We start from the raw sequence: 24517 nt of genomic DNA, 5'->3' as shown, positions 1-24517 counted from the left end.
GGATGAGATGGGGTAGGAGGTGGGAGAGAGACTCAAGAGGGGGGGAACATACGTGTACTTATGGCTGATTTGTGTTGATGTATGCCAGAAACCAACACAACATTGTAAAGCAATAATTATCCTCTACTTAAAAATAAATAAATTCCAAAAAAATAGTCAGTTCCCACAACTGAAAGTCATGATTCTTTTCCCACTTGCCAGACCCAAGACTGTTTTCAATCTCAAAGCTTAGAGATTAAACAGATTAAATAGGAGATGAGCCCTCCTTTGGGAATCCCAATTTTGTTCTTCAAAATGGTAACACTTTTCAAGGACATAACTTGGTGACCAGTTGATTCCACTGGACTCCAGTCCTGGTGTGAGCAGCGATTCTTCTTTACCAAGTTGAATATTTATGTGCTTAGGTTTGCCTTTCCTGCCTGCAGTGCCTTGGCAAACACACAATCGAAAGACAACACGTCATCCAATTTTGGTTTTTTAGCATTTATTTATTTATATTTCTTTTTGGTTGTGCTGGGTCTCCCTTATTGCCTGTGCACTTTCTCTAGCAGTGGCAAACGTGAGCTACTCTCTAGTTGCAAGAGTAGTGATAAGTGTGGGCTTCTCCTTGTGGTGACTTCTCCTGCTGTGGAGCACAGGCTCTGGCTTTGATGGGCTTCAGTAGTTGTGGCTCGTGGGTTCTAGACCACAGCCTCAGTAGTTGTGGCGCACAGGCTTACTTGCCCTATGACATGTGGAATCTTACTGGGCCAGGGATCAAACCTCAGTGCCCTGTACTGGCAGGTAGACTCTCAGTCACTGGACCACCAGGGAAAGTCCCATCCAATTTCTTTATGGTGAAAAGATGGGAAATAAACATTCATCAAGACATCTAGCAGTTTGAACATATTCTGTACACCCCTAAAACTCCTCAGCATCATGTATCTCCAGGGTGGCAATTCTCTGATTCAATTCCTACTCTCCTGAATTCTAATCCAGCACTCTGTCCTGGCACAATACCTGAACATATGTCCCCTTTCAGCCAGATTTTGTCACCATCTGGATCTTCTGTTTCAACCTCAGTAAATTCACCTGTAGAATGAGGCAGCTAGATCCAACAATTTATTAGCACCTGACCTGTTCTAATATTCTTGGCCTTGCAGTTTTTTTGTCTCTAGTGATACATGTTCATACCTTATTTTGGAAACATACTAAATATACATATAAAAGTTCAACCATGCTGAAAATCAAATAAATAATTTCTTTGTCAGTGTATTTTCTGTTTGGACATAGAGCGTGATCTGATAAACGCTGAAATCCAGGATTTAAGCTCTATGAGGGCAAAGATTTTTGTCTTTTTTTCCCTCCCTTCACTTCTGTGTTCCAGATATTTGCATCAGCCTGGCACACTGAGTACCGTTCAGTAAGTACTGTTGAATAAATGAATATGATAAAAACTAGCAATGATATTGATAATAAGCACTATTTCATAATTCTTATTCAACTATTCTGAGTCTGTACTTGAAGTGGCTGGTATCAACCTGCAGGACTGGAAATCCAATCCAATTTACAGTGATGGATAAGCAAAAGGAGGGATGCAGAGAGTAGAACTGAGGTTAATAGAGACAACACTGTAAGAAGTGAAGACAAAGTACTCACTAGGCAATTCTGACCACAGCAGAGAATGGATGAGAAACAAAACTAGATGTGACTAAAAGGCAAAATTTCTTGTTGGAGAGAGTATGGAGAAAAGGGTACCCTCCTATACTGTTGGTGGGAATGTAAATTGGCATAGCCACTATGGAGATTCCTTACAAAACTAAATATACAAGTTCATATAGAATATGATCCCGCAATTCCACTCCTTGGCATATAACCAGAGAAAACCATAATTCAGAAAGATACATGCACTTCAATGTTTATTGCAACACTATTCACCAAAACCAAAACAAAGAAGTAAGCTAAATGTCCCTCAACAGAGGAATGAATGAAGATATGTACATATATACAATGCAATATTACTCAGTTATGAAAAAAAGCAAAATAATGCCATTTGCACCAACATGGATGGACCTAGAGATTATCAAACTAAGTGAAGTAAGTCAGACAAATATCATCAGTATCACTTACATGTGGAATCCCATAAAAATGATACAAACAAACTCACAAAACAGAAAGATTCGTAGATCCCAAAGTCAACCTTATAGTTACCAAAGGGGAATGTGGGGGGATGATAAATTGGGAGATTGGAATTAACATATATACACTACTATGTATAAAATAGACAACTAATAAGGACTTAACTTAATAGCACTAGGAATGCTACTCAATATTCTGTAATCACCTATGTGGGAAAAGAATCAGAGAAAGTATGGATATATATATAGGTGATTCACTTTACTGTATAGCAGGAACTAACACAACATTGTGAACCAACTATTCTCCAATAAAAATATTTAAATATTCTGTGGTAACCTATACAGGAAAAGAATCTGAAAAAGAATAGACATGGGTATATGTATAACTGATTCACTTTGCTGTGCACCTGAAATTAACACAACATTGTAAATCAACTATACTTCAATAAAAAATTTTTTTAAAAGAGGCAGGATTTCAAACACTTGAATGACAATATAATATACTGAGTAAATGCAAGCTGTTGAGTAATTAAGCATAGGTCTACATTCTAAAATTCAATCAGTGGTCATTTAAAAACACTTTCTCTACATATGCAAAATTATTAAATAATAGCTGCAATTCTAAGTTTATGAAATGTGTTTCAAAACAATTCTGAAACTTTTTAATGAACTGAATGCAAGATATTTGCATTAAAATGTATATGCTCTGCTTAAGTAAAATACATGTTTATTCAAATCACACACACAAGAAAGAGGCAGGACTTCTTTAGCCAACTACTGCTATCACTGTCAGCTCAAAACCTTTGGATCATTGTTCCCATCACTGAACACAGAATGTTCTTCCAAGGACTTTTTGTAGAGCCCTCTTGATGTCCCTGTTCCTCAGGCTGTAGATGAAGGGGTTCAGCATGGGGGTGACCACAGTGTACATCACTGAGGCGATCACGCCTCTCCAGGAAGATGAATCAGAACTGAGATACACACCAAGGCCTGTCCCATAGAACAAAGAGACCACGGACAGGTGAGATGCACAGGTAGAAAATGCCTTATATTTCCCATTAGCTGATGGGATTCTCAGAATGGAGGAGACAATGCGGGTGTAGGAGAAAAGGATGCCTGAGAAGGGAACAATGCCAAGAAAGCCAATCACCACATATAGCAGGATGTAATTGATGAGTGTGTCTGAGCAGGCAAGTGTGAGGACCTGAGCAATTTCACAATAAAAGTGTGGAATGACCCAGTTGGTACAGAAGGACAGCCGTAACATCAACAGACTCTGGAGCAGGGAGTATGACAAGCTGGTGAACCAAGACACAAGAACCAGCAGACCACAGAGGCAGGGGTTCATGATGACTGTGTAGTACAGGGGGTGACAGATGGCCACAAAGCGATCATAGGCCATCACAGTCAGGAGAAAAGTGTCCATACCTCCAAAAACCATGAAAAGACACATCTGGGTGATGCAGCCTGCATAGCTGATGGATTTGCTCTGTGTCTGGATGTTCACAATCATCTTGGGGACTGTAGTGGTGACAAAACCAATGTCAGCCAAGGACAAGTTGGAGAGGAAGAAGTACATGGGGGTGTGGAGGTGGGGGTCTGAGCTGATGGCCAGGATGATGAGCAGATTCCCGAGCACAGTGACCACAAACACAGATAGGAACAGCCCAAATAAGATGCACTGCTTTTCTGAGTCTTGGGAAAATCCCAGGAGTAAAAATTCTAAAACACGTGTTTGATTTCCTGGTTCCATGCTGCTGATGCATCAGCTAGATGATTGAAGAAGGGGGAAAAAATGGGAAAAAAAAAAAAAGAAATAGCTATTGGACAAGCTCTAGATTCTCCCTGTGTGTATTAGTCGCTCAGTCCTGTCCTACACTTTGGGAACCCATGGACTGTAGCCTGCCCAGCTCCTCTGTCCATGGGATTCTCCAGGCAAGAATACTGGAGTGGGTTGCCATTCCCTTCTCCAAGGGATCTTCCCAACCCAGGGATCGAAGCCGGGTCTCCTTCACTGCAGGAAGATTCTTTACTGTCTGAGCCACCAGGGAAACCCAGAGTCTACTTCTTTAACTTCTTAAAGTGGAGGATTGGGTATAAAATACTTAACATGACAAAGCTTACGAATCCTACATTCTGTTATTTGTCTATGCAGCATTTCAACCACTGTCCACTGACCTTTGGGATACTCATCCACCCTCTTGAACTCTGGCTTGTTGTTGTTCAGTTGCTAAGTTTTGTCCGACTCTTTGCAACTCCACGAACTATAGCCCACCAGGTTCCTCTGTCCATGGGGTTTCTTAGGCAAGAATACTGGAGTGGGTGGCCATTTCCTTCTCCAGGGGATCTTCCTGATGCAGGGATCAAAACCACATCTTCTGCAAGGCAGATTCTTCACCACTGAGTCACTAGGGAAGCCTCTATCTCTGGCTTAGGCTCATCAAATCAAAAAAAAAAGTTAGAGCAGAACTTCCCTGATGGTCCAGTGGATAAGAATCCACCTGCCAATGCAGGGAACACGGGTTTGATCTCTGGTCCAGGAAGATCCCACATGCCGTAGCACAACTAAGTCCATGTGCCACAACTGCTGAAGCCCTCGTGCCCTAGAACTCATGCTCCACAAGAGAAATTACCGCGATGAGTAGCCCATGCACTGCAACTAGAGAAAGCCCCGTGCAGCACCAAAGACCTAGTGTAGAGAAAAATAAATAAGCACATTTTCTAAAATATATATATATTAATTAAAAGTTAAGAGCAACTTTGAAACTTACAGATAAATGGTTAATTCTTGCTCTAAAGCAAAAGTGGAACATGAGGCCTGGTGAAATACAGTAACTTGTTCTAGGTTATTTGCCTCTGGGACCCAGAAAGGAGTCAGTTAACCATAACTCAGAGGTGAGAAAATTTGAGAGAATATCTCAACTATCTGGACAGAGAATTGTGGGATGAGTAGAATTAGGGTTTATTTCTTATGGAAAAATAAAGAAAATATTTTCACTAAATAATAAAACACATTTACAAATTTTTAACCTGGTATACCAAGAACATTGAAGACAGGAGGAGAAGTGGGTGGCAGGGGATGAGATGGTTAGAAAGTATCATTGACTCAATGGACATGAGTTTGAAAAAACTCTGGGAGATGGTGAAGGACAGGGAAACCTGGCATGTTGCAGTCCATGGGGTCACAAAAAGTCAGAAATGACTTAGCAATTGAACAACAACAACAAATACCAAGGACAATCAATATCTTGTAGAAACAGGGCTATATGTTTCCTGGATACTTGTCTCATGATGTAATACTCTTCACCTGTGATGTTAAGGGACTGGTTAAAATGTCCAAGGAAAGTGTGGCCAAGTCTGCAAGTCTTAAACCATTTCATTACCATTAGATACTAAAATCGTCACAAACGAAATTTTGTTCTCTATGGTGCTCGTTAAATATTTGGGAGGAAAGAAATTGCACCAGGATATTTACATATGAACCCGAAAGTGTGAGTCATATGGGGCACCCACATTAAAGTGATGCTTAGAAGGAGCTAAGAAGATGAGGACACTCATCTAGAGCCCACCTTCACTCTGATTCTCACCACCCCTGGCCCTGGGGGTCCTGTACGCAGAGTAACAGATCCTATAACCAGCAACAAGAAACAGCATAAGATCATTCAATAATTGATACTGAAGGACAGGGAAGCCTGGCATTCTGCAGTCCATAGGGTGGCCAAGAGTTGGGCACGACTTAGTGACTGAACAACAATACAATGATTGTCAGTGTTCTGTTTGCCTTGATACAAGTGTTTTTGCACACTTGCTACTCTGTAATGCCCCTAATTACAAAGGAGAAAGACCACCATTTGCTGTCATCACTGTCAGTCTCCTTAGGTATTAATACTCAACTAGGAGGATGAAGGATGGGTGAAGGGGGTCAAAAAGTGCAAACTTCCAGTTATGAAATAAATAAGCCATGGGGTTGTAATGTACAGCACAGTGACTATTTGCGTATTTGAAAGTTTCTAAGAGAGTAGACCTGAAAAGTTCTCATCACAAGAAAAACTTTTGTAATTCTTTCTTGAGTTTGTGATCTCGTGATCTGGCATTAACTGGCTTATTGTGATCATCTTGAAATACTGAGTACCGAATGTCTTCAAATATTGAATCATTATGGTGTACATCTGAAAATAATATAGTGTTATATGTCCACTGCCAGTCAATAATTTTAAAAAAATTCAAGGCAGACAGTGTCTTTGGAAAGATAAAAATGACCATATCATATGCAAATTGTTTAATTATAGATGACTATTTTCATTCAACCTGATACTTTGGGTGAGGTGGGAAGTTTGCAATTGTCTCTAGTGGCTTCTGATCAACTGAAAGACAGTCTACTTTTCATGGCTCATATTTGAAGTACGATAATTTGTAAAAAGATTCCCTTTACTTTTAATAAACGTGGTTTGTTCTCTTGCATTCCGACTTGCTTTTTTCAGCAGAGTAATAGAGAGTATATGAGAATGCCTGAGGTTCTAGGTATTCCCTGGAGTGTGCTGTACAAGTTAATGGATCAACTGCCTTGGAAAAGAGGAAAGTAATTTTATCTCCTACTGATGTATTGCAGGCTTCCCAGGTGGCACTAGTGATAAAGAACCTGCCTGCCAATGCAGTATATGTAAGTGACCAGAGTTCGATTCCTGGGTCAGGATTGCAGATCTATCACAGAGTTCTTAGCACACAGGGACCCTCCATATGACTACAGCAAGTAAATTAATAAGCAGATGAGTGTACAAACCAATATTTCTCCATTGTTGCAGCTCATCAAAACCTCTGGGTGTCTATGACTCCCAAACCTTCAGCAATTCTTTCCCTCAAGGAAATTACTAAATGGAGAGAAGATAAAAGAAATAAGATGTTAATATTAATAGAAGAAAGATAGAAAGAGAGAAAAGGAATATAAAGTTTCTTCTCATTAAATAACCAAGTCTGGGCTTCCCTGCTGGCTCAGTGGTAAAGAATCTGCCTGCCAGTGCAGGAGACACAGTTCAATCCCTGATCCGAGAAGATCCCAAAGCAGTGGAGCAACTAAGCCCGTGCACCACAGCTACAGAGCCCATATTCTAGAGCCTAAAAATCACAACTACTGAGCACCTAGAGCCCATGTTCTGCAACAGAAGAAGACACTGCAATGAAAAACCTATGCATCATGACTAGAGAATAGCCCCTGCTTGTCGCAATTAGAGGAAAAAGCCTGCACAGCAGCAAAGACTCAGCATAGCCAAAAATAAATTAAATTGAAAGGACAATATGCTCATTCCCAATGCTGAACCATCCCTAGTCCCAACAATTTAGCCTATTTGCTCTTGCCCTGATATCTACTTATTCTTTCACCTGGGATCTTTCTTCTTTACAGTTTTAATTTTTTATTGAAGTAGAGTTGATTTAAAATGCTGTGTTAATTTCTGCTGAAGAGTGAAATGATTCATTTATACATATACATTCTTTTCTATATCCTTTTCCATTATGGTTTATCACAGGATATTGAGAATAGTTCTCTGTTCTATACAGCAGGAACTTGTTTGTCCTTTCTATCACCTCAGATCTTTACCCAGGAAAGTATCAGCAATTGCTTTTCTACAGTCCTTATCTGAAATACCGACATATTTCACATGTGTCTCTGACTTTCTGTCCTAATTATCTAAAGGCACAAAGAGAAGGTAACTGGAGACTAAATAGGGAAATTATACATTTACAAGAAATTTCACAAATGATGAATTATCACACAGCTATTTTGCTGCAATCATAAGTTAAGATACTCATCATATTCTGATTTCCCTTCCTGGAATTTCTTCAACATTTACATTCTGAGTCCTTTTACTTTCACGTAAGATTGCTAAATACCTTTCATCTCTGAACTAGGAGATTTTGCCTTTTTTGTGCTCTCCCCTCAAACACTTGAGGATCTCCTTCCCGAACAGAGCAATAGTATGTGCGTGCTTAGTCATTCGACACTTGCAACCCCATGGACTGTAGCCTTCCAGGCTCCTCTGTAAATGGGATGTTTTCCCAGCAAGAATACTGGAGTGGTTTGCCATTTCTTCCTCCAGGGGATCATCCCAACCGAGGGATCGAACCTTCATCTCCTGTATCTCTGGCATTGCAAGCGGATTCTTAACCACTGAGCCATGTGAGCAATGGCAGTTAAGAGGGCAAAGACACTCATTACTTTACCTCTGGTTACAGGACCTGGAAAGGAGAGAGCCAGGGGACAGGCAGACACGACAAATGCTGTGTTAATTTCTGCTGAAGAGAAAAGTGATTCATTTATATGTATATATATGTATATATATTTATATGTGTGTGTATGTGTGTGTGTGTGTATATATATATATATATATATATATATATACACACACATTCTTTTCTATATCCTTTTCCATTATGGTTTATCACAGGATATTGAATATAGTTCTCTGTGCTATACAGTAGGACCCTGTTTGTCCATTCTGTCACCTGGGGTCTTTACCCAGGAAAGTATCAGCAATTGCTTTTCTACAGTCCTTATCTGAAATACCAACATATGTGTCTCTGACTTCCTGTCCTAATTATCTAAAGGCACAAACAGAAGTTAACTGAGAGACTAAATAGGGAAATTACACATTTGCAAGAAATTTCACAAAGGATGAATTATCACACAGCTATTTTTCTGTGATGATAAGTAAAGATACTCATCATCTTCTGATTTCCCTTTCTGGAATTTCTTCAACGTTTATATTCTGAGTCCTTTCACTTTTGCTAAATACCTTTAACCTCTGAATGAGGAGATTCTTCTTTTTTTGTGCTCTCCCCTCAAACACTTGAAGACCTCCTTCTGGGACAGAACAATGGCGTGTGTATGCAAGCATAGTCTTTCGACTCTTTGTGATCCCGTGGACTGTAGCCTTCCAGGCTTCTCTGCAAATAGGATCTTTTACTGAAGTGGCTTGCCATTTCCTCCTCCAGGGGATCTTCCCAACTCAGGGATCGATACCTCACTTCCTGTGTTTCCTGCATTACAGGTGGATTCTTGACTGCTGAGCCATCTGAGCAATGGCAGTTAAGAGGATAAAGACACTCATCCCTTTACCTCTGGTTACAGGGCCTAAGGAACTGGAAAGGAAAGAGTCAGGGGGTAGGCAGACACTGGACAAATTCCCCCTCTCTCCATCTTCTCAGCATCACCTCATGGGTGACCCTCATCCTTTCAGGATCATACACAAACATCCTGGTACAATTTTTCTCTTCTTATAAGTATTTATGAACACCAGAGAGGATAGTGCTTTCCCAGGTAGTGCTAGTGGTAAACAACCTGCCTGCCAATGAGATGTAGGAGACTTGGGTTCAATCTCTGGGTTGGGAAGATCCCCTGGAGGAGGGCATGGAATCCACTCTAGTATTCTTGCCTAGAGAACCCCATGGACAGAGGAACCTGGCAGGCTGTATATATAACTATATATAAATATATATAAACTGTATATAAATATATAGAAACTGTATATATAAACTCCATATATATAACTGAGGTGAAATCTCACTCTGTTGTGGCAACTTCACACAAGTAGTGTAGCCATTCACCTTCCCACGCAATTATCCTCTAGAGCTATTTCTCCATAGACATCATAAGGGTTTTCTTTGCCTTGTGCTTAATGAGTCAGTGCCCTTTCCACTCAATCACCTGTTTTTTCTACTTCCCACAACACTCACTGGGATATGCAGGCTTGCCAATATGGGACCACCACAGGGGCCAACTTCCCTGATCCTGTTCTCTCATGGAGTGTGGATGATGAAGGAAGAAGGTCTGTCCCACCAAAAAACAAGGATATAGGGCCAGGCACATGGTTTGGGGTCTGGTTGATTTCTCCTAGAGAAGGCATTGAGTGTCTTTGGTCTGGCACATGGAGGCCTTGCTGACTATAAGTTGATGTGTTACAGCTTTTGTGGCCCTAGAGACTGAATACCCTCTGAAGCTCGTTAGACAAATTGGTCAATGGATCTTCCATTCCCTGTTCAGTTTGACTCCTCAAGGACAAGGAGCACACAGGAAATGATCTCTGACCTGCCCAATTCCTTGTCCCTGTGAGACTTACAGAAGGTCTACCTGTGCTTCCTCTATTTTGGATCTGTTTACTCTGGGAAGGATCACTCTGGTCTCCCTTCAATCTCCTCTTTGAGACAAGTGTCAGCATTTTGGATTTGTAGTTTCCTCATTAGAAAGATTGGAAAGTACCAAAGGCCCGCACTAGGGTAGTTCTCAAACTTAAGCCTGCACCAAAATTATCTTGAGAATGTGTTACATCACACACTGCTGAGTCCTACCACAAATTTCTGCCTCAGTAGATTTGGACTTGGGTTTTTCAGGTGGTTCAGTGGTAAAGTATCCACCTGCCAATGCAGGAGATTCAAGTTCAGTCCCTGGGTCAGGAAGATCCACTGGAGAAGGAAATGCCAACCCACTCCAGTACTATTTCCTGGGAAATCCCATGGACAGAGAAGCTTGGTGGGCTAAAGTCCATGGAGTTACATAAGAGTTGGACACAACTTAGCGACTAAACAACAACAACAAGTTTGGGGTTTGGCTCTAATAGTTTGGATTTTTTAAAGTTTCCAAATTTTGCCAGTCCCCACGACAATCTTTTGAGAACCATTGTCCTGGGGTAATGTTTCATAATTTGAGTATTATCGAAACTACCATAAAACTAATGGAAAAGAAGAAAAATTACACAAACATAGGCACAGAATTATACTAATTGTGGGTATATGTGTGTGTGTGTATGTAAAAAATGCGTATGTATTGAGAAGAGACTGGTAGAAAATGAAATGAAGTGTCGACAGTGAAAAAAAGTCCCATTGACTGAGGTTTTTGTTAACATATAGCTTCCCATCTTATCCCAGACTTACCTACTCAACATCTCCAGGAGAAGAGTTTGAGAATTTACTTTTTAAAAATATTTATTTATTTGCTTGCATCGAGTCTTAGCTGTGGCACATAGGATCTTTGTTGTAGCCCACAGATGCTCTAGTTGTAGTGTGAGGGCTCCGGACCCTGAGGGCTCAGTAGTTGTGGCATGGGGGCTTAGTTGCCCCCACATGACACATGGCATCCTAGTTCCCCTTCCAGAAATCCACCCTGTATTCCCTCAATTGCAAAGTGGATTCTTAACCACTGAATCACCAGAGGAGTCCTAACTGAGGGGTTACTTTTGAAAGAAAATTACAACACATGTGAGAGTTGGGTGGCAAAGAAGGCTGAGCACCAAAGAATTGATGTTTTTGAACTGTGGTGCTGGATAAGACTCTTGAGAGTCCCTTGGACAGCAAGGATATCAAACCAGTCAATCCTAAAGGAAATCAACCCTGAATATTCACTGGAAGGACTGATGCTGAAGCTGGAGCTCCAATAATTCGGCCATCTGATGGGAAGAACTGACTCATTGGAAAAGATCCTGATGCTGGGAAAGATTGAGGGCAGGAGGGGAAGGGAACGACAGAGGATGAGATGGTTGGATGGCATCACTGAATCAGTGGACATAAGTTTGAGTAAGTTCCAGGAGATAGCGAAGGAAAGGGAAGCCTGGCATGCTGCAGTCCGTGGTGTCACAAAGAGTCAAACACCATTTAGTGACTGAACAGCAATAGTTTTACTTTATTTTATTTTTATCACATATAGACTCACAAGATGGATCAAGATTGCCGGAGAAATATTAACAATCTCAGATATGCAGATGATACCACTTTCGTGGCAGAAAGCGAAGAAGAACTAAAGAACCTCTTGATAATGGTGAAAGAGGAGAGTAAAAAAGCTGGCTCAAAACTCAATATTAAAAAAACTGGGATCATGGCATCTGGTCCCATCACTTTATGGCAAATAGATGGGGGAAAAGTGGAAACAGTTGCAGATTTTATTTTCTTGGGCTCCAAAATTACTGTGGATAGTGACTGTAGACATGAAATTAAAAGACACTTGCTTCTTGATAGGAAAGCTATGACAAACCTAGACAGTGTATTAAAAAGAGGAGACATCACTTTGCCGACAAATGTCCATATAGTCAAAGCTATGGTTTTTCCAGTAGTCATGTACAGATGTGAGATTTGGACCATAAAGAAGACTGAGAGCCAAAAAATTGATGCTTTTGAACTGCAGTGCTGGAGAAGACTCTTGAGAGTCCCTTGGACAACAAAGAGATCAAACCAGTCAATCCTAAAGGAAATCATCTTGAATATTCACTGGAAGGACTGATGCTGAAGCTCCAATACTTTGGCCACATGATGCGAGCAGCCAACTCATTGGAAAAGACCCTGATGCTGGGAAAGAGTGAGAGCAAGAGGAGAAGAGGCCAAGACAGGATGAGATGGTTGGATGGCATCACAAATTCAATGGACGTGAGTTTGAGCAAACTCCAAGAGATAGTGAAGGACAGGGAAGCCTGGAATGCTGCAGTTCATGGGGTTGCAAACAGTCAGACACCACTTAGCGATTGAACAGCAACATACAATATACACAACATTCATGTTGTGTATTTTGTATTGTATATGTGTATATATAATGAAATTCATCGTTTTAACCATTTTTATGTGTAAAAGTTCTGTGGCATTGAGTACACTCACAATGTTGTGCAACCATTACCTCCATCTATTTCCAGAACATTTTCATCATCCAAACAGAAGCTGTAAATCCATTAAACAGAAACTCCCCATTCTTCTCTCTGACCAGACTCTGAAAACCTCCTTTCTACCTTTTTTCTATATGAATTTTCCTATTCTAGATATATCATGTAAATGAAATCATATAATGTTTATCCTTTTATGTCTGACATTAAAATGTTTAATGGTAAACATTTCACTTAGTAAAATGTTTTCAAAATTCAACCATGCTGCAACATCAAAATTTCATTCTGTTTTAAGATTCAATAATATTCCATTGTGTGCCTATATCCTATTTTGTTTATTCTTACATTATTGATGGACACATGGGTTGTTTTTATCTTTGGCTCTTGTGATTAATGCTGCTCTGAACATAGGTGTGCAAGAATCTGTTTGAATTCCTGCCTTCAATACTTTGGGGCATATACCTACACAGAATTGATGAATCCTGAAAATATACCTTTAAAAGGATTTCAAAGGGCCTGAGCAGCTGTGGGGGCAACATTATTTAGCAGCAGTGCCAGCAGTTCCAGCCCACTGCTTTACTTTTTAGCTGCATGAGCATAGGAACATAGTCATTATGCCGAAGAGAAAATCCCCAGGGAATACATAGGGCAAGGGTGGATCCAAAGTAACGAACAGGGGCCTACCAGACAGTTTGCCAGGTTCTCAGTGAAATCTGCTTTGTCAAAACATGAACCTAAACCAAGAAAAAAAAATCTGCAAAGAAAGAACCTGGGACAAAGAGTAATATAGTGGCTGATTGTTGTTGTTGTTTAGTTGCTAAGTCATGTCTGAATCTTTTGCAACCCCATGGACTGTAGCCCATCAGGCTACAAGATTTCCCAGGCAATAATACTGGAGTAGGTTGCCATTTCCTTCTCCAGGGGATCTTCCTGACCCAGGGATTGAATCTGAGTCTCCTTCATTGGCAGGCAGATTCTTTACCACTGAGCCACCTGGGCACCCCAATGCTGGCTATAACCTGAGCCATATGCTTGAGTTGTTTTGAACATATTTGAACCCCCACCAGATGGTAGAATTTATTGCATGCTGACTAAAAGCACAAAGAGCCCAGAAGACTGGTTGGAACCAGAAGATTGATGATGCTGACCCTCGATTACTTCACCATCAACAAATCAGAGAATTGTGTACCAGCTGAACATGCACTCTGCAATCCTCTTCCTCACCCTGTCTTTAGAAACATTTCCTGGAAGGCCATAAGGGAGGTCTGAGCCATTTGAGCATTAACTGCCTATACTCCTTGCTTGGCCTTGCAAATAAAGTCTGCACTTTCCTTTACCTGAACCTGAAGTTAGTAGATTGACTTCTCTGGATGCAAGCAAGAGAACCAAGGTTTGGTTCAGTAACAGGATGGCTACCCTGAACACCATTATATCTACTACTGAGAGATCTGTATGCAAGTCAAGAATAACAGTTAGAACTGGACATGGAACAACACATTGGTTCCAAATAGGGAAAGGAGTACATCAAGGCTGTATATTGTCACCATGCTTATTTAACTTATATGCAGAGTACATCATGCACAACACTGGACTGGATGAAGCACAAGCTGGAATCAAGATTTCTGGGAGAAATATCAATAATCTCAGATATTCAGATGACCCCACCCTTATGGCAGAAAGTGAAGAGAAACTGAAGAGCTTCTTGAGGAAAGTGAAAGAGGAGAGTGAAAAAATTGACTTAAAACTCAACATTCAAAAAACAAAGATCATGGCATCCAGTCCCATCACTTCATGGCAAGTAGATGGGGAAACAATGGAAATAGTGACAGACTTTATTTTCTTGGGCTCCAAAATCACTGCAGATGGTGACTTCAGCCATGAAATTAAAAGATGCTTGCTCCTTGGAAGAAAAGCTATGACCAACCTAGACAGCATATTAAAAAACAGAGACGTTACTTTGTCGACCATTTAGTCAAAGCTATGGTTTTTCCAGTAGTCATGTATGGATGTGACTGAGTGCTGAAGAATTGATGCTTTTGAACTGTGGTGTTGGAGAATACTCTTGAGAGTCCCTTGGACTGCAAGGAGATCAAATCAGTCCATCCTAAAGGAAGTCAGTCCTGAATATTCATTGGAAGGACTGATGCTGAAGCTGAAGCTCCATTACTTTGGCCACCTGATGTGAAAAACTGACTCACTGGAAAAGACCCTGATGCTGGGAAAGATTGAAGGCAGGAGGAGAAGGGGATGACAGAGGACAGGATGGTTTGATGGCATCACCAACTCAATGGGCATGAGTTTTAGCATGCTCCGGGAGTTGATGATGGACAAGGGGGCCTGGCGTGCTGCAGTCCATGGGGTTGCAAAGAGTTGGACACGACTGAGCAACTGAACTGAACTGAACTGAACCCTGAACACCCTTCCCTCCAGCATGCAGAACCTTTCGAAAGTTCAAATTGGTCCCGAGCAGGGGCTAAGTTGGACAGTGCATGAGACTGATGGGCCATCCCTTTCCTACCTCTTCCCAAGAGTTTACTCTCTTAGGACTGGGCAGAGAGAAGGGGTAACTAAATATCTTTTTTTTTTAACTTTTCAGTTAGTACTAGGGTATAGCCAATTAAAAATGTTGGGATCCTGAAAGGTGAACAGAGCTATATATATATATGTAGCTGATTCACTTTGCTATACAGTAGAAACTAACACATTGCAAAGCAACTATACTCTAATAAAAATTAATTTTTTAAAATGTTTTTGTTCATTTTTAACATCCATTGCTGCAAAGAGCAATGTGTACATGAATATGTGGAGGGGAAGGGTGCAGGATCTCAAGCTAAAAAATAAAGATATATCTTTAAAATAATAAATTTTGATCTTTAAGTGAGAGATAACATTCAATGGAACATGGAAACTTTAAGAAATGGCAATTAACAAACATGCAAAAATTACTACTATAAACCACAGTATTTAATATTATTTTGAGAGTTCAAACAAATGCTTAAAATGAAAACAAGAGAGGGAGATAAACATTTTAAAGTGACAACAAATGTATCATCATTTGTAGATCAGATGTTGGAGGTGAAGATCTCTCAAGTCTCTGAAGATGCAGCCATGTGAGGGTCCTCCATCACTCATTTCAACAAATCCCCTAAGACAGTTGTTTTCAAATTTTAGCCACCCATAGGATCCACTTGGGTGGCTTGTTAAACAGGAGTAGCTAGGTCTGACCCTGGAGTTTCTAACTTAGCATCAATAGATCTGGGATGAAGGCCAAAAATGTGCATGTCTAACAAGCTCCCAGGTGATGTTGATGCTGCTGGTCTGGAGACAAAACTATGAGAAACATTGTTCTCCTTTGTATCCCTAGGACTCTGTCTAATAAGTTTTCCCTCCATTGCTTACATCTCCCTTCTCTACCCCACCCCCAGCCTTTACTTTGATAAACAGACTCTTTCAGATGACATCATAGAAACCCCTAGTTGCTTTGGTTGTCTTCCTACAGTGCACATTTTCTTTCAGAAAGTACAGGGAGATTATCCAAGAAGGGAATTCACACCTTATGTCTGGGAAGCCCAAGATACTTTGCCTCGGGGACACTGAAAGTTTATTTTAAAAGTTTCGAGGACTTTGATAGCTGAATTCTCAGACTGCCTCATTAAATAAATTGGCCTATTGCCACTCTACACTTTAAACAATTAAGCTCTCTTGGGGTAGAAGGAGAATAATAGAAACTTTCTGCCACTGCTGTTTCCCTGAAGATCGCAGTAAAGAGAGGCAAATTTCTTTTTTCCAATTATTCTTGATTTATCTGGCTATGCTCAAACATTTGCAGTCAAGATTATTCCCCTGGAGATTAAAAAATTTCTTCATGATGAAGTCTCCCAGGGCTCCTTAAGATTCTGCCCTAATTCTTGCTTCCCCTTTATAGGATTTGATTTCAAAGTTAGAAGTTTCTCCCTCAAGGGTGTGTTAATGCTACAAGTTGCCCAGTGGACTTGAATCTAGGAATCCCATTTTAACAGAAACAAAATGCTTTAGAAAGGTCCCTATTTCAAGAAAGGGAATGCAGCCATTAGTGATATTGTTACTGAGACATCAATCATTTTCACAAAAGGAAATATCCCTTAAAATCAGTTTGGCATGTGAGGTCACTGCAGACCTTAGGAAAGGTAGTTGTGATGGACATAGAAATACTCCTGATGAGTTGGTTGAGAAGAGAGTAAATATTGTGAAAATGGAAGTAACAAATACTAACCAAATTCTTTAAAACTTTGGAGCGATACCCAAAGGGGAGTATGGGTCTGTGAGTGTTTTATTTCCCTTGAAAGAAATGGGAATGTGGATGATTGGATATTATAATGGGTCATATGAGATCATGTATCCAGATGAGGCTCTATAACTGAGAACTGAAGCATCATGGGTAGGATTAATTCAAGCATGGGCTTCAATTTCTATTAATAACTCCTGAACCTCTCAGCAGGAACTTCTTCTGTCTGTATGATTAGTTAACTTATACTGTCACTTATGCAGATTAATGATATCCAAACCAATACCACTTACCTCTGAGATAATAGCAGGGTGCTCTGAAGGCCGTCACCTCAACCTTTCCAAGATAACCTGACGTTTTATCCTCCCCAAAATGTTGCTTTTTCTATGATCCCATCTCTTTGAAAACATATACCATCAATTCTGGTACCCACAGAATTTTATTTTATTCCAGTGTTCTCAACCAGACTGATTTTGCCCTCTCTGGAACAACTGGCAATGTCAGGGGACATTTCTGCTTATCACAACTCAGTGCTGGTATCTCATGAATAGAGGCCAGGGATGCTGATAAACATCAGACAACACACAGGATAGACTATGACAAATATTAATGATACAGACCAAAAATATCAGTATTATTGAGGTTGAGAAACCCTCGTCTATGTTGTTGAGGAAAAATGTTAAAATTTTTATCTTGGAACTTCCCTAATTGTCCAGTGGTTAAGACCACACTTCCACTGCAGGGGGCACGGGTCTGACCCCTACTTGGGGAACTAAGATCTTGCATACTGTGTGGTGTGGTCAAAAAATAAATAAAAATAAAATTTTTATCCAAAAAATCCTAACTAAGCTCTATTATTTTATAATGATGCTGAATATATTATCAGAAATAAGCCTCAGTCTTTCTCCACTATTTTGTGCCACTTAGTGCTTTTATTGGGATTACATTTACATAGCATAAATGTAAAAGAATGAAACAAGAACATTCTTTAACACCATATACAAAAATAAACTCAAAATAGATTAAAGACCTACATATAAGATTGAATACTATAAAACTCTTAGAGGGAAACATAGAAGTGAAGTGCAGTGAAAGTCGCTCAGTCATGTCTGACTCTCTATGACCCCATGGACTATACAGTCCATGAAATTCTCTAGAACAGAATACTGGAGTGTGTAGCCTTTCCCATCAAACCCAGATCTCCTGCATTGCAGGCAGGTTCTGTACCAGCTGAGCCACAAGGGAAGCCCAAGAATACTGGAGTGGGTAGCCTATCCCTTCTCCAGTGGATCTTCCAGACCCAGGAATCGAACTGGGGTCTCCTGCATTGCACACAGATTCTTTACCAACAGAGCTATCAGGGAAGCCCAGAGGGAAACAAAGGCAGAATACTGTTTGACATACATCACAGCAATATTTTTTTGGATCCTTCTCTCCATCATAACCATTTTTATGTGTACAGTTTATACACTTGGCATTAAGTATATTCACATTGTTGGGCAATCATTGCCATCATCCATCTCCAGATCTTTTTCACCTTTCCCAACTTCAAACTTTGGACTCGGTAAACATTAATCTTATTTCTTCCCTTCCTCTATCCCCTGGAAACCACCATTCTATTTTGTCTCTATGAATTTGACTACTCTTCATACTTCTCATATGTGGAATTATATAGTATATGTCCATTTGAAATATCTCACTTTTGAGATATTTCTGAATCTCTGATGTCTTCTTTCCTTCTCAAATTTGCTCCATTCTCACCCTCCATGTCTCAATAGATGTGTGCTGTGGTGCTCAGTGGCTCAGTCATGTCCGACTCTTTGTGGACTGGGCTATAGTCAGCCCAGCTCCCCTGCTGATGGGATTTCCCAGGCAAGAATACTGGAGTGGGTTGCCACTTCCTTCTCCAAGGGATCTTCCTGACCCAGGGATCAAACTCTTGTCTCCTGCATTGCAGGTGGATTCTTTATCACTGCACCACCTGGGAAACCCATCTCAATGAATTCAGTTCTATTTTTCCAGTTGTTCAGGCCCACAATCCTGGAGTCATTCTTGTTTTTTCTCTTTCTCTCACACATGTATCCTGCTTGGAAGCAGATCCTTTTAGTTCTGCCTTCAAAATACAACTCAACTGACTGCTTCCCAGTGCTTACATTGCTATCCTTCACTTGGTCCTAGGTACCTATAGCTCACCAGGCTTGCCTACAGGTAAGTCCAAAGAGGCTACCTTACACCCTACAATCTATGTTCAACCCAGCAGCCAGAATGATCTTTAAAATCTTGTCAGATCCAATCTCTTTAACAAGTGGTTCTGGGAAAACTGGTCAACCACTTGTAAAAGAATGAAACTAGAACACTTTCTAACACCATACACAAAAATAAACTCAAAGTGGATTAAAGATCTAAATGTAAGACCAGAAACTATAAAACTCCTAGAGGAAAACAGGCAAAACACTCTCCGGCATAACCACAGCAGGATCCTCTATGACCCACCTCCCAGAATATTGGAAATAAAAGCAAAAATAAACAAATGGGACCTAATTAAAATTAAAAGCTTTTGCACAACAAAGGAAACTATAAGCAAGGTGAAGAGACAACCTTCAGAATGGGAGAAAATAATAGCAAACGAAGCAACGGACAAAGAATTAATCTCAAAAATATACAAGCAGCTCCTGCAGCTCAATTCCAGAAAAATAAACGACCCAATCAAAAAGTGGGCCAAAGAACTAAACAGACATTTCTCCAAAGAAGACATACAGATGGCTAACAAACACATGAAAAGATGCTCAACATCACTCACTATCAGAAAAATGCAAATCAAAACCACAATGAGGTATCATTTCACACCAGTCAGAATGGCTGCTATCCAAATGTCTACAAGCAATAAATGCTGGAGAGGGTGTGGAGAAAAGGGAACCCTCTTACACTGTTGGTGGGAATGCAAACTAGTACAGCAACTATGGAGAACAGTGTGGAGATTCCTCAAAAAACTGGAAATAGAACTGCCATATGACCCAGCAATCCCACTGCTGGGCATACACACTGAGGAAACCATAATTGAAAGAGACACGTGTACCCCAATGTTCATGCAGCACTGTTTATAATAGCCAGGACATGGAAGCAGCCTAGATGCCCATCGGCAGACGAATGGATAAGGAAGATATGGTACATATACACGATGGAATATTACTCAGCCATTAAAAAGAATACATTCAAATCAGTTCTAATGAGGTGGATGAAACTGGAGCCTATTATGCAGAGTGAAGTAAGCCAGAAAAAAAAACACCAATACAGTATACTAACACATATATATGGTATTTAGTTAATCGGTAAAGATAACCCTGTATGCGAGACATCAAAAGAGACACAGATAAATAGAACAGTATTATGGACTCTATGGGAGAGGGTGAGGGCAGGATGACATGGGAGAATGGCATTAAAACATGTAAATTATCATATGTGAAACGAATCGCCAGTCCAGGTTCGATGCATGATACAGGGTGCTCGGGGCTGGTGCACCGGGATGACCTGGAGGGACGGGATGGGGAGGGAGGTGGGAGGGGGTTTCTAGAAGGGGAAAACATGTACACCCATGGTGGATTCATGTCAATGTATGGCAAAACAAATACAATATTGTAAAGTTAAAAAATAGATAAACAAATTAATTTTAAAAAAAATCTTGTCAGATCATGTTACATGTCTGCTCAAATCCCTGCAATGACCCCCCCATCTCATTCAGAGTAAATGAAAGTGTGAGTCATTCAGCGGCAGAAAAAGGCTCATAGGATCTGCCCCGATACCTGTCCTCCTGTTCTACTGTGCTCCCCCTCACTCACTCTGCTCCAGCTAACCCCCATCCCCACCCCCATGCAGTCTCCTACCTCAGGGTCTTTGTATTAACCTTAACCTCTGCCTGGGGCACTCTTTCTCCAGATACCACTGGCCTAAGTCATTTACCATCTTCACCTATATCCCTGAACCGAGATTGCACTATTGAGTCTTTTCTTATTTTTCAGTTATTTTAAAAATTTATTCGTTTATTTTAAGTGGATGATAATTACTTTGCAATATTGTGATGGTTTTTGCCAAACATCAACATGAATCAGCCACAGGTATACATGTGTCTCCCCCATCCTGAACCCCCCTCCCACTTCCCTCCCCACCCTATCCCTCTAGATTGTCTCAGACCACTGGCTTTGGGTGCCCTGTTTCATGCATCAAATTCACACTGGTCATCTATTTTACATGTGCGGTGCTGTGCTCAGTCACTCAGGTGTGTCCAACCCTTTTCGACCCCATGCACTGTAGCCCACTAGGATCCTCTGTCCATGGAGGTTCTCCAGGTAAGAATATTGGAGCGGGTTGCCCTGCCCTACTTCAGGGGATCTTCCCAACCCAGGGACCAAACCCAGGTCTCCCACAGTGCAGACAGATTCTCTATCATATGAGCCACCAGGGAAGCCCCTATTTTACATATGGTAATGTACATGTTGGATGATTTGAGAATTGCACTAGTTTCTTGACTGTTCCTCCTTTGTCTCTGCATCCCCTCCCTTTCCTAATTAACAACAGTTTGAACCCACTCTTGGAATTCAAGGAAGGTCTTGGAGGCTGAATGCAGCCTATTTACTGTAATCAAGAAATTGTTGTTGTTGTTGCTTCATTCTATGTCGGATCTCACTCTTTGCGACCCCATGGACTGTAGCCTGCCAGGCTCCTCTGTCCAGGGGATTCCCCAGGCAAGAATACTGGAGTAGGTTGCCATTTCCTTCTCCAAGGGATCTTCCTGACCCAGGGATTGAACCCATGTCTCCTGCCAATGCAGGCTTATTCTTTACTGTGTGAACCACCAGGGAAGCCACTTCTTTTGAAAAATGGGATGAATAAGAGAAAATAACTCATAGAAGTGTTTTCAAAAAGATACAAAGTCACACATGTGAAGAAACAGGCACAATCCTGATATGAGAAGCTCTTTGTTGTGTCTATTGTATGATTTCTATCCCATTTCTTTTGGAGATAACAAGCTCACAACCAAATGAATGCGAAGAACATCAGTGTTTGAGATGCTAATTTGGGGCTTCTGTGTCAACACCTGATAAAGCGCTCGAAATCTGAAGTTAGAAATTGTTAGAATGGCTACAAGAAAGCATGTAAAACCGTGAAATTTTATGGACAGCCTATAATGAAAAATGTCAAAAAAATTTACTGACAATGTTGTGGAGAAACTAATACAAAAACAGAAGTGGGGACTTCTCTGGCAGCCCAGTGGTAAGACTTCCCCTTCCAGTGCAGGGGGTTCTTCTTTGATAACTGGTCGGGGAGCTAAGATCCCACATGCTTTGTGGCCAAAAACCCAAAACATAAAAGCAGAAGCAATGTTGTAACAAATTCAGTAAAGACTTTAAAAATGGTCTCCATCCAAAAAAAAACTTAAAAAACAACAACAACAACAAAAAAGTGAAGGCACAGGTGCTTTAGGAATAGAAGAAATGAACTTGTCTTTTAAGGGAGAAAAGGAGCCAGGATATTTAAATCTACAATATTTGTCTTTGGGGTTCACAATGTCCACTTAGTTCTGAGGTCAGTGACTCATCACGGACATGGGGTGCCTAGATTCAGGAGCCTTGCCAGGGCCCCTTTCACATCCTTGTTCCTCAGGCTGTAGATGTAAGGGTTCAGCATTGGGGTGGTCACGGTGTACATCACTGAGGCAATGGAGCTTCTCTGGGAAGACTGGGTCACAGCAGAACTAAGGTAAACCCCCAGGTCTGTCCAATAGCACAAGGAGACCACAGTGCAGTGAGAACCACAGGTGGAAAATGCTTTGTACTTGCCTTCAGTGGAGGCCGTCTTTATTTGTTGTAGCCACACGTTCTGGAAAACAAACTCACTCAGGACAATGCAGATAGTGGAGTGCAGTTTATTACACTGGAGGGCCCAAGCCAGAGTCTCCTCTTAGCCAAGGACCCCGAGCAGTTTTTGTGAAAACCTTATATACCCTAAGTGCACGTGCCTAAACCCACCTCCCCAAGTTTCCTGAAACTAGTCTGAACAAAGGAAAAAGAAAGATACAATCAAAGTTAACAAGTGGTTCATATGCCTTAAGCCTAGGTAGTTAACAGTGGACAATTATCAATAGCTTGTGGTAATACCCCAGTAAGCATAATAGAATGTATGATTCTATTGGGTCACACAGATAATTAGGGTATTCTTTTAGGCGATGGAGAGCCCTGGGGCTCTTCCTTCCGGAAGCCTGGTTTTCCAGTTGGTATGTTGTTTCCATAGATACTGGGCAGATAGCTCAAAGTCCACAGTCCCACCCAAGATGGAGTCCTGCTTTCAAGACAGAGCCTGTTCTGTTTCCTCCTTCATATTAACGAAGAGACAATCTGAGAGTAAGAATAAAGGATCCCAGGCAGAGGAAACATACACAGCAGGGCAGTGGTCCCATATAAGCAGATGTTATTGATGAGGGTGTCCGAGCAGGCTGCCTTGAGAGTCTGAGTCAGTTCACAGAAGAAATGTGGAGTTTCAGTTCCAATACAGAAAGTCAGCCGCATCAGCAGCAGCACATGGAACAGGGAGCTGAATAAAATTATAAGCCAACACATGAGAACCAGAAGACCACAGAAGCGGGAGTTCATGATGACCAGGCAGTGCAGGGGGTGGCAGATGGCTACAAACCAGTCATAGGCCATCATGGTCAGGAGGAAATTGTCTATTACAGCAAAAACCATAAAAAAAATACACCTGAATGAGGCAGCCTATGTAGGAGATGTCTTTTCTCTGTGTCTGAATATTCACTAGCACCCACAGGACAGTGGTGTAGACAAAGCAGATACCAACAAAGGACAGGTGGGAGAGGAAGAAGTACATGGGGGTGTGGAGGTGGGAGTCAGTGCTGATGGCCAGGATGATGAGCAGGTTCCCCAGCACGGTGACCAGGAACACGGACAGGAACACTCCAAAGAGAAGGGGCTGCATTTCTGTATCATCTGAGAGGCCCAGGAGGAGGAATTGTGATACTCCAGTCTGGTTTCCTGCTCCCATGTAGCTGGTGTGTCTGCTGGCTGCTGCTGCTGCTGCTAAGTCGCTTCAGTCGTGTCCGACTCTGTGCAACCCCAAAGACGGCAGCCCACCAGGCTCCCCCATCCCTGGGGTTCTCCAGGCAAGAATACTGGATTGGGTTACCATTTCCTTCTCCAGTGTATAAAAGTGAAAAGTGAAAGTGAAGTTGCTCAGTCGCGTCCGACTCTCAGCGACCCCATGGACTGTAGCCTACAAGGCTCCTCCGTCCATGGGATTTTCCAGGCAAGAGTACTGGAGTGGGGTGCCATTGTCTGCTGGGGAAGAAGGTAAAAGCAACATTCAATGAATAGTCAACTGGCACCTCAGCTAGTCATCACTTTTCTTTTAGATTGAAGTATAGTTGATTTGGGGGACTTCCCTGGTGGCTCAGATGGTAAAGTATCTGCCTACAATGCAGGAGACCCCATTTTGATTCC

At 41.2% G+C, this 24517-nt stretch overlaps 1 protein-coding gene and 1 pseudogene across 1 annotated transcript; both read right to left on the bottom strand.

The window, feature by feature from the left end:
* Positions 1 to 2937: 2937 nt before the first annotated feature.
* Positions 2938 to 3888, bottom strand: LOC145510953 (olfactory receptor 7D4-like). The gene has a single exon (XM_081503139.1). The coding sequence runs from the start codon at positions 3868 to 3870 to the stop codon at positions 2938 to 2940; it is 933 nt and encodes a 310-aa protein (XP_081359265.1). The 5' UTR covers positions 3871 to 3888.
* An 18716-nt stretch (positions 3889 to 22604) lies between these two features.
* On the bottom strand, positions 22605 to 24062 carry LOC145510847 (olfactory receptor 7D4-like; annotated as a pseudogene).
* Between the last annotated feature and the right edge of the window lie 455 nt (positions 24063 to 24517).

The sequence above is a fragment of the Giraffa tippelskirchi genome, chromosome 6, assembly GCF_054371585.1.
Source record: "Giraffa tippelskirchi isolate mGirTip1 chromosome 6, T2T-mGirTip1v1.2.pri, whole genome shotgun sequence".
Taxonomy (NCBI): domain Eukaryota; kingdom Metazoa; phylum Chordata; class Mammalia; order Artiodactyla; family Giraffidae; genus Giraffa; species Giraffa tippelskirchi.
This window is presented reverse-complemented; position numbering and strand designations above follow the sequence as displayed.